Below are 11,583 nucleotides of genomic sequence, written 5' to 3'. Positions count from 1 at the left end.
TGAGTTCCCGTGGTCTCACAAGACTATAGTGGGAACTCATGGCAGCCTTTTTTGTGGACGGGGCAGGAGCGTAGGATGATCGCTACTGCCCCACTTCTCCGCTAGACCACCAGATAAGGTGTGGAGAGGTCTGGGAGGCGGGAGGGAGGTGGGGAGGGGGTCAGAGTCGGCCCAAAAAGTTATTCACATTTTTCGATATTTGCAGGCCAGCTCTGCCCCTAACACCCGCAAATATTAAGGGGGAAGTGTAGTTCCTTTTCATTTCAAGCAGTGAAATATTGGAATTTGTTACCTAGTTATCACCCTCTTTTACGAACGCATAGCGCAGGTTTTAGCACCAGCAGCGGAGGTAACTGCTCCAACGCTTATAGAATTCCTATGAGCATCAGAGTAGTTACTGCCACTGCCGGCGCTAAAATCCGAGCTATGCGTTTGTAAAAGAGGGGGTATATTTGGACAGGATTGTCCTATTTTGTTTTAGGAGACTGCTAAGGCCATTTTTATTTATTTATTTTTATTTAAACAGAAGTATTTATTGAAACTCAAGAGCAATACAACCAGGAAAATAAAGTATATGACATGTACCGTACAATAGCAGTGTGATTACCAAGGAACTCTCAAGCTGACAAAGCGATCAGTAATCAGATAACAAACTTCTGATAGTGTTAGTTTTGGGTTTTTTTAGGACATTTTTATTTTAAAAAGTTGTTATCTTGAATTGACTTTTTGTAGGAGTTAATTTTGTTATTGTAAGTCCCAGGATTTTGTTATGTTTCCCTGATTCTATTTCTTTTGTAATCTGCACTGAACCTACTGGTAATATAATGGACTAGAAGTCTACTGTATTGTATTGTAAATAAACACTAACATAAAATGAGATCTCATCAGCTGTTTAAGATGGCTTTTCCCAAGTTTTGACTAATTTTGTACGAGTTTTTATTTATTGGATTTTGATTCTAGGATGATTGGTTTTATTTTTGTGAAAGGTTTAGGGTTAGGTTTACCAAGTTTTATGTATATATATATATATTTAATTCTAATGGCAGTCACCTTGAATGATTGGTGACGCGTCAAAACCGCGGAGGGCAACAGCGCACTGACAATCCTGCACTGGCATTTGAGCGCAGGAGAAAAGTGCGCCGCCACTTCCGCCGCTTTGAGGCCTTCCCTTTTGCCCTAAATGGGGGGGGGGGGTGAGGGGGGAACCTCCCAATACACTTAGAAGTCATCGCAATCCCATTGGGGGGAACCCCCACAGTACACTGAAAACTCCCGAAGAGCGAAAATGGGAAGAATGGGAGTTTTCAATGTACTTGGGGGGTTCCTCCCCCCCCAACCCACCCCCCAACGGGAGTGCGAGGACTTCTAAGTGTAGTCGGGGGGTTTCCCCCCACACCCCCCTCAGAACGTAAAATAAAACACCTCAAAACTGCGAAAGCAGCAGCGCACTTTTCTCCTGCCTTTAATGTCAGCACAGGATTGTCGGCATGCTGTTATCCTCTGCGCTTTTGACGGCGTACCTGAATGATTATAGTAGAGTGGAATAAATACTTTGTAGATTTCAGTGAATTTGAGCTGCATGATACAAGAACTCCCATGCTGGTCTTGCAAAATCCCAAGGCTACCAGGTGAGTTCTTGCACCACCTTGTATAGGCTCACTTCATGAGGTGTTGACAAGAAGATAGCCTCTAGAAGACTTGAGGGGGGGCAGTAATTCATTTTTTTGGATCACCCCTTTTGTCCCTGGTATTGGTCACAGCAGCCGCCTTACACTCCCACTCTGTGTTGCACCCATGAGCCCTATGGCCTGGTACGCTGAAGAGATGATGGTTAGATTGAAGCTGTGGATATAAAGATGGGATAGGTGGCATATGGCTTGAACCCTTCTCCTCAGTGCAGTACACACTGTCTCTGCTTGTGGCTTTACTTGAATCTCATGTTCTTATCTGCTACAGTAGTGCATTACTGGATGACTTTCTGATCAGGTGGGACTCACATCCAGCTGACCCACTTCTGTTTAAGCCCAGTACCACCTGTTCTAAGTATTGGAGATCAGCTCCTGCCGCCTGTTGGTTTTCTTGACTTTAGCCTGATCCTAATCCTGACTTCACTGCCAGCATGTGCCTTGGACCTCAGGCTGCTTCTCACCTTCTGGTCTTCTGGCTAGGTCTGGGGCCTTGTTTTTCCATCTGCCACCTGCAAAATGCTCTCTCCCACTCTAGGATACAGCCTGCCTTCTTTTTCTCTACGGCTGCCCTAGTGTATGCAGACTGTAGCACGCACCAACTACTTGAAGGCTCAACTATAGCTACTATAAGTGAACACCATTCCTTCCACCAGGGAGATGATTTACAGAGGGAGACCTTGCACCTTGGCACTACACACTGCTTGTTATACACCATGAAATGCAAACCATTATTTATCCAATAATCAAATATCATGATCAAAATAACAAAGATCAACTCCACAATCCATTCTAACATCACTGAGCAGAGAAATAAATGCATAGGAAGATTAATAAAATACTCTTGAAGAAAGACATATCTTTCTGGGCTGTGAGAAAACAACTTTATTGGGGCACTATAGACTTCTGATGAAATGCTTCAGATGCAACTAGATTGTAATTCAGTTTGGGCAAGGAAATAGCTCCATTCTCCCCTCCCCCCTGATATTCAGCCGGTGGCAGGCAGTGTGTTTTTAAATGCTGATTGTCGCTAGCTAAATTACACTCTGATATTTAGTGCAGAGCCATGTCCGGGCACCAGCACTAAATACTGGGGTATAATTCTGGGTGGCCTGGCCGCTCAGAGCTTATGCAGGCCCGGATGATATTCAGTCTTAATGCTGCTGAATATCGGTGGTTGGGCGGCGACAGGCAATTCATGCAGGCCAGAGCGGCTCTAGCCCGCTTAAATCACCCTAAATATCGGCCACCATGCACTCAGGAACCAAATGCAGTATATCAATATAGAGTGTGCCCTCCAGTGGCATACTGATTGTGGGGTAGTGGGTGCAGTCTGTCCCTGGTGCAGGCAGCAAGGGGATGAGTTGAGCAGTTGCAAAGGTCCCCTGCCTCAAAATAGGAAGCTGGCATAAGAGGGGGCAGGGGTCCGGCAATGCCGACAGCCACATGCATGTAGACTGCAGCTCTGTTACTCCTCAATGCACCCTCTTACTTCTTGAAGAGGGGGTATGTGCATAGATCAGTGTCTCACTTTGCCAAGCCACGGTACACTAAACGTAGTGGTTGTGGCTCGAGGAAACCGGAAGTGCGCTGATGTCAACGCGATGACTTCACACGCACACGTGACGTCTTCGCGTCAACATCTGAACATGTGCAAAGGCCCTCCAGACATGCCCTGAGCCGCCTGTGGGGGGGGGGGGGGGGGTGCTGGAAGATGCGCAGAAAGAAGGAGAAGCCCCGGCTGACTGCCTATAGGATGTGCCTCTCGCCGCAAGAGGCACGTCCTGTAGGCAGTCAGCCGGCACCGGCACCTCTCCTCCTCCCCGGCATTTCACGGCACACTTGAAACCTCGGGCGGCACATTAGTGTGCCAATGCACACAGTTTCCAATACACTGGCCTAGAGGAAAGAGGTGCTCTGCCCCAGGAAGCAAAACAAACTGGATATGCCATTGTGCCCATCCAAACTGTAAGAGGATGCCTGCAACACTGACATTCTTTTAAGTCAGAGCTCTGTCTACCTTTGTGCAGGTTTAATTCAACCATTTCCTCCTTTGTTTCTCATTCTTTGTGAGCTCACTATGGAAGCCAAATGTCTAGTTATCCCATAACAGGCACACCTTAGTCAGTGACATTAACCTTAGACTTGGAGCATTGTCAAAAATGCTTTCTGAAAGCAAGCCTAATATTTGACCTATGGCAGCTGTGGGTTTTAAACTATTTCATTTCACATTCTTCAAGGCTACAGAACAGTAGGTCATTAGGTGCTTTGGCAACATATTTAACATTACACACATTCTATCAATGATTGAGCTCAGGGGCATTCTCATTGTACCACTTATGACTTTTTTTAAAATTGTCATTGGATCTAGGAGGGACTCTAAGGGACTGATGGAGACCAGCTAAAGTCCCACAATACAAAAGTAGAAACGAGAAGAAGGCAGATAACTGCAGACCAGTCAGTCTAACTTCAACAGCCTGCTGACTTCTCCCTGCCCAAGTCTATCACAGCAATAAAAAATAAGAACTGCCAGTTTTCCTTCCCTTCCTACTGCTGTCTCCCCAACTCAGTGAGTACAATTGAAATGGAACCATCTATGGGCTCCACTACCAGTCTTCCTTCTCCTCCCTCCTTATGATGTAACTTCCTGTTTCAGGGAGTGACGAGGAGAAAGAAGAGCAGATGCACATACAGGGCTCTGGCCCTACATATGGTTCAATTTTATTAGCATTCACAGAGTCAGGCAAGACAGCAGCAGGAAAGGAAAGTTGGCAGTCGGGCAGCAGCTGGGAGGAGGTGTAGTTTGTGAACATGAGCAGTCTTTACTGACAAGTTTTCATTGTTAGTTATCAAGTTGTCACTGTTAAAGCTGGGCACCATCTTAATGGCCAGAAACTACTGACAGATTCTCAATGTGCTAAGCTAGCAATTTCCCAGAGGATCCCAGTCAGTTCAACCCCTACTTCTGTAATCTTCATGTATCTATCATGCTCAAGACTCTGTAGTTCTTTGAACAACTTTCTTTAATAACTTGAAGTAAAGAACAAACACTTACAGTTTGATGATTTCAAGGCAGTTCAGTTCTTATAGAATCTTCACTCAATCAGAGAAAAGCTGGGAGTGTACCCACATATCTTGTGGAGAATAACACTGTGCTCCAGACTCAGGACCTAAGCTTTATTAGGCTAACAGAAATAAAGGGAGAAAACTTGGTGAGGAGACAATGCTTGTCCTAAGTTTTCATGCAGCCATGTGGTCTCATAAAATGGCAACTGTTCTCTAACAGAAGCTAAAGAAGAGTGGGCTAAAGCCCTCTGGATGCAACTTGGCTCTCTAGGGATTTGAGTCCACAGAGCACACACTGATTACATGAAATGGAGGTAAAACATTCCCCGCCTGGTATCTGTAGGTACCACTATTACTATTTAAACTTAATAATACCATAAAGTCCTTTTAAAATCCATAAGTCACTGAAGCTTGACTTGATGACTTCTGGCTTGTCTTGACATCTCTGATGCATGAATGAACACTCTGGCAGTCTCACAGGAGCTGTAATGAGAGACTGACAACACAGACAAACAAATAACATAAAAGAGAGAGTCTCTGGGATGGACAGCGATCCATGATGTCCTCATCTCAGGTTCGCTTTCAATGTAAGAAGATCACTTCTGTGACTGGTCGTATGAAGGTTTTTGCTGTTCCTTGGTTCCCAGGCAGTGCTAAGTTGCTCTTGGTGAATTGAAGCTCCATCTCTGGTTGCTGAATGTCTGGTCTTGCATCAACTGGTTGCTGAATTGAAGTTGCAATGTGGATCAGGCATGCTATGGCCCTTTCAGAAGAATCCAAGAAGATGCAGATTTCTCCATGACAGGCTATACTAAGTGCTGTAGAAACATAAGTACGTAGGATATGCAATTGTTAAAGAGTCTTTAAGGAATTTTTCCATCTCTCCCACTCTTATTGCATTTCTGGTGGCAATGGAACATCCCAATAAGTGATTTGAGACAGCTTTCTTAATAGGGTTCTCCCTTGGATGGTGACTGGGACCACAAATTGATGAGGCCTACTGTTTGGGGCCTGCAATAACTGACCTCATGGCATTCGATATGCTGGTATAAGTAATATATATATTTATTAGTAAATCAGTAACAGCTTACAAGAATAAATCTTTCAGCATAGAGAGTAACAGAGCATAGGATCATCAGGCCCGCCTGAAATCTCGGATCTGTTCTGCCTACATAATCAAAAAGGCTATCTTTTATACAATTCTTGATAGCCTGAGGCTACATTGGTACATATTACATTTTTAGTTTCTATTGGTTACTTACAAACGTCATTACATTTATCAATTTATTAATTGGTCAACATTATCTTGTTTCATGCTGTGTCATACTGTAAGCATGCCCTGTTTACTAAAATTACTACTTATTCCTGTCAAATCATCATTTTAATATCAAATCATCAATTTTGAGCAAAGAGTCCAGTAAGGATCCGCCCATTCCAGGATTTATCTTGCAAATGATGTATTTTTATATTCTTGGTCAGGACATGTCCTAATCCTTCTTATGTTCACTTTCCTGTTTTTATGGCACTATAGAAGATGTGGTACCAGTTGCTATGTGAAAGAATAAGTTTCACTTGCAAGTTTCACTTGGCTTGCTGATTTCAGCAAGCATAGATTGTGCAACGGCTGACAGCTTTAGTCAGAGTATTCTCAGCCATCTTAGGCCTTTAGTTGTGTTGGCCTATTATGCTGGGGGTTTTCAGGGGGCTCTATCTTCACCTCTAGTTTCATAGAGGACTTAAACTTATCACCTGTATACCTGTACAGGACTCTCTCCTCTCCCCCCCTTCTCATTCCCCTCTTCGAAGCCTAGCAAGGCTTCGACACCTCAAGGTCAGGGTGTTGGTGAAGGTCATGCTGATGTTGATCTCGGAGTACAGGCATAGGGCCCAAATACTCGAAAATTGAACTTGATAAAATATTAAAAGGACAAGTGATTAACCCAACCCAAACGAAACTATAGGGACAGTCGTTACAGTATGACTCAGTAATCATAAGAAATCAAATCAAGTAATCAGGTAAATAAAAGGCTATAATAATTCAATATACTTTATAATATAGTTTCATGAGTAAATATGCTTGTTCAATAACTAAAAATGCTAAAAATGAGATTCTATAACTGTGTATCCTGAGAACCTGATGTGTTCTGAAGATCTGGAGTGTTAGTATATGTAGTGGATGTGGGCTCAGCATTAGAGAGAGAGTGGGCTACTAAACATTTGTGCGGATGCATAACCTGATATTCAGGATCTGTGGTTTGTGGCGTAAGTTCACAATATATGTGAGCGGCCAACATTTGGCGTGACACTTGTGCGGTTGTAGTTTTAATAAGGCTGATACAGCAAGGAAGGCAGCAGGGGACCAGCAGAAAGATAAGGCAGAGAATTCCTAAGAAAATCAGGATAGTGCGAAGGGCTCCAATGTTAGGGAACCAGGAACTGAACCAATCTGGCTTAATTCCATTCCAGGTTTGAACTGGGATATGTGCTACCTCTTTCATTCCATCTGTAATGTCTTTCACTACCTGGCCTACTTCATCTATATGGAGGCAGCAATTGGATAAATTAAACTTATCACATACACCACCTTCAGTTGCCAGTAGGTAATCTAAAGCTAGTCTATTTTGATAAATGGCATTCCTTAGCTGTGTGGCTAGAATGTTAAGAGCTAATGAAGTGGCTTTTGTGATGGTTTCAACTACTGCTTGGAGTCTAATAAGTTTGTTTAAGATATAGATGGAGGTCCGGTATCCCCACATGCCATCTTCAACCCAAATGGCTGGGTTAATGATACGTGAAAGGGGCCAATCATTATCTTTCCATTCACCTATTTGTAGTCCTTTTGTAACATCTACGGCACGTTTGCTTCTGCCTCGGGATTTATATACTTGGAAACCTAGGTTCGCTCCATGTTCAAGTGGGAGTAAAAAAAAGCTGGGCCTGATTATGCCAAGAATGCATGATCCTACCCAGTTCTTTGGTAACCAAGCATATGCTTTGTTCTCACACATCCAATTCAGGCCATCAGGGGCAGGCCAATTTATTTGCTCTGAGGGAGTTGTATTTAGCTTGGAGTACTGAGCGTGGCTGAGAAGCAAGAAAAATGTGTCATGAAAGGGTCATGTGTCATTGGGCCAACTGGAATTATCAGACACCCAAGTATAGGTGCGAGTGCAAGCAGACCATCCTGCTTGAGAATCATCTGATGGTCAGGGACTAACAAATTTTTCAATACCCAGGGAGAACCTACTGATGTTGGGGAAGGTTTAGGAAAGTTTACTTTGAAGGAAGAAGATTTAGTGAAATCCACTTCTTGTGCTTCCCAAGGCCAATGCTCTCCCATGTGGGTCCCTCTACCCACATAACATTCAGTTATATTCAGTGTGTCTGCTATAGTTTCAGCTAGTATAAGGAAAAGATTAGTTGCTGATGTGCCATATTCAATATTATGTTCTATTTCTTCTGTATGGTGGAGTCTATGGAAAGATACTGATTGTGCAAGTTCTATTCCTACTTCCATGAACCCATAGGGATCATTATCCCCATTATCAATACCAATCTAGTATCGGCGAGGGGTTAGAAAAGCTTTCGGGTCTTGCATGTGGAGACAGACTGTAGTGCAGGTATTTTTCTGGGAGCATTTTTTGTTGGGGGAACCTTGAGTAAGTTTTACTTTTGGATTTCCCCCAAATATGGGATTTAAAGAAGTGGCTGCTACATAAGACCAGGTGGGACACCAGTAATATTTATAGTATTCTGTCCTGTCTCATATCCATCCCATTTTTGGACAAATGTACTTTTTTAGATGGGAATATCTGGATGTGCTGTTGTCACAATTGTGATCTGAAAATTTCTGGTAGTTGATGACAGTGCATACATCGAATGGGAAACTAATGGGAGCATCTAAAGAGTTAAGTTTGGAAGATCTACTTTTCTTTATGTTCCAGCACTTATAGCCTCCAGTTTGTCTGTGATTATCACAAGACCGTATGAACCAATGAAATGTTAGTCTAGCTCAAGGGACAAAGCAAACTTGACCCATGGTTTCTTCTCTATGGACAGAACACATATGGTATATAAGGCCCTTATGTGTGCATTCAGTAACAGTGGTGTTGCATATGTAATGCTTGTGGTACATCAGGGTATTGGCAATATGAGTGCCAGTTTTAGTCTGATGGATGCATGGGGTACAGATGGGTATAGGCATAGGTGTGGGTGTGACTTGGTTAGGAGAGACGGTGATGGGATATTGCAGAAAGAATATGACTAGCAGCTTCAGGAAAACACTAAACCTATATACAAGAAACCGAAGGGATTTGGGAGACGTAGCATGAGGAGGTCTGGGGAATAGATTCCATGGAGATCCCACCTTGGATCCCATTATTGCGGGGATGTGGTAAGGGAACTGGTCTTTTAGGAAACGGAATGGGACAGCGGCTCAAACAACAGATCCAACAATGGAATTTACATTACATTACATTAGAGATTTCTATTCCGCCATTACCTTGCGGTTCAAGGCGGATTACAAAAGATTTATGAAAGGGGGGTTACAATGGAAGAACATTTGTCATTACTAGAGTTGTAAAGAGTAGATCATTTGTCCTTTCAAGAGTTGTAAAGAGTATAACATTTGTCAGTATTTGAATGGTAAAAAGTGGAGAGGAGTAGGTATTTGAACGTTGTTTAACTTGCTTTTTTTTTTTTTTAACCAAACTTTTCAAATTACCCTTCTATAATATGTGAATTAAACATGACATACCAAATAATCTTATAACTGATACTGATGTGATAATATGTATTTAAAGTACTAAGACAAGGAAAATGATTTAAAAATTCAAAATCCATTGAATTACAAGGAAACAGAAGAATAAGGCATACAAAATAATTTACTCCATTCTATTCTTTTTGTTTGGATTCTCTACTTTCTTGAAGCCCCAGTAGCACTGCATCAGCCTCTAATAAAGTTGTATCTGTGGCTCCTCCAAGAAATCTTGAAGTAAGTTCCAAGTCCACCAATCTTAGCTGCACTCTGGTCCCTTTTTGATATTTCTTTGCATCCTTTTCTGGCTTTTTGCAAACACAATGAAACTTGCCTCCGAAGTCTATGTAGAGGTCATCTTCCAAAACATGGATGATTTTGCCAATGACTATTTTATCTTTGGCAGGTCCCAACTGAATTAAAGGAGACTGTCTCAAAAGATAGGCAAAAGATTCTGTGCGCTTTGCAGGTCCCTTCCTACCGCTCTCAGCTGAAGTAGCCGAGGAACTTTCTGGTTCCAGTACCACTGCTAAGCCCCCTGGCCTGGATGAGGCAGGTTTGTTGGAGCTTCCAATCTCAAACCCGCTGCTGCAAAGGCGGTCTGGGCACCGCAATGGTAGTGACAGCAGCAGCCGGCTCCTAGCGACTCTCCAGCACTGCGCAGCCATGATAAGTCCCGAACCCCTGAGGTGAATTTGTAGCCACAGAACCAGGCAATGGCTTGGAGCACGGAAAGAATAGCCCAAAATACAGCTAGGCAAACTACAGAAAGTATGGTGTATGCTAGGGTCTGAAAGAGGGAAAGGCAAACTTCCTCACTCATAAGGGAGAAATGTTATGGTTTGACGAAGTGTGTGTGGAAGCCAAAGGATATGCTAGTTCTACACTTTTTGGTGCATATTACTAATATAACATATCCTATTAAAATTGCAATGCTAAATAAAAACAAAAGTAAAATGTACTCAGAGAAATGAAGTCCAGTCCACCAGCTCATAGGCCTGACAGTCACACTACTTGTGTCTCTGTAGGGGCTAGCTTAATATCTTTGTGGTGCACCAAAGTGTTATGTCCTTGCAACTTAACCGCAAAAGGATGGTCCATGGAAAGCCAGTTGTTTCCAGTTGTTCTTCTGAAAAGTACGCTTATATACTTGTCCTTTGTGGTACACCCAAGGCATTGGGGCCTTTGCGGAGGATTTCCTTTTGTCTTCTAACAGTTGCAAGGCTGTCTATATAGAGAAAACATATTCAGATATAACCTGAGGCAAGGCCCTCTGGCCTGGTTGTTGAAAGGGTGGAAAGTATGGCAATCTTCCAGTGCACAACTGGAACGGACTGGTAATGAGATTTTTGAACTGTAAGGTCCGATTACGGAGAGCATACAAAGCTGCAGGTAAGTATTTTAACCAATTTTTTGATTCCAAAGGCATCAATTTCTTCAGGGCTACCTTTATTAGGTCATTGGCTTTTTCTGCCAGCCCGTTTGCCTGCGGCCAGTAAATGGTAACAAATTTTTGTTTGATACCCAAGGAATTGCAGAGTTCCTGTAAGAGGTCATTTCTGAAATGGCTGCCATTATCAGAGAGTATGGCTTCAGGGACGCCTTATCTACTCACAGTTTCAGTACAGATTTTCTGGGCAGCTTTTTTTACCAGTTTCTGAGGTACATGGATATGCTTTTATCCATTGTGAGAAGGGACACACACATACTAGTAAATACCTTCTTCCCTGATTCTCAAAAATCGTATCTGTATAATCGATGTACCACTTTCTGCAAGGCCCTTCTGGGATAGGTATGACTCCTATTGGGTTAGGGGGTCCTTCTGGGATTTGTCTTAATACAAGTCGGGCATTTCTGAACAATTTCTTTCAAGTTGGCATCTAGTTTGGGATGCCATACTATCAATTTTAGCCTGGCACTAAGGTGGGTAAAAGGAGCATGTGTTTTAGAATGATAATCTTGAGCATATAATCATAGCGAGGCTGTGGATATGCATGTTCTCATATCTTACGTTTTCCATATTCCTTTTATCTGTTTGCAATCTAGCTTCTGCCATTATTGTGGTTCATTTGGGGT

The 11,583-nt window shown here is 42.8% G+C and overlaps 1 protein-coding gene across 1 annotated transcript; it reads right to left on the bottom strand.

The window, feature by feature from the left end:
• Positions 1-9,615: 9,615 nt before the first annotated feature.
• On the bottom strand, positions 9,616-10,175 carry LOC117367713 (28S ribosomal protein S28, mitochondrial-like). The gene has a single exon (XM_033960542.1). The coding sequence runs from the start codon at positions 10,173-10,175 to the stop codon at positions 9,645-9,647; it is 531 nt and encodes a 176-aa protein (XP_033816433.1). The 3' UTR covers positions 9,616-9,644.
• Positions 10,176-11,583: the final 1,408 nt, after the last annotated feature.

The sequence above is a fragment of the Geotrypetes seraphini genome, chromosome 1, assembly GCF_902459505.1.
Source record: "Geotrypetes seraphini chromosome 1, aGeoSer1.1, whole genome shotgun sequence".
NCBI lineage: Eukaryota > Metazoa > Chordata > Amphibia > Gymnophiona > Dermophiidae > Geotrypetes > Geotrypetes seraphini.
Note: the sequence above shows the minus strand (reverse complement) of the source record. Positions and strands in the feature narration are given on the sequence as shown.

What these genes read in the sequence shown, in the direction of transcription:
- LOC117367713 (XM_033960542.1), bottom strand. Translation starts at nt 10,175, where the DNA reads ATGGCTGCGCAGTGCTGGAGAGTCGCTAGGAGCCGGCTGCTGCTGTCA.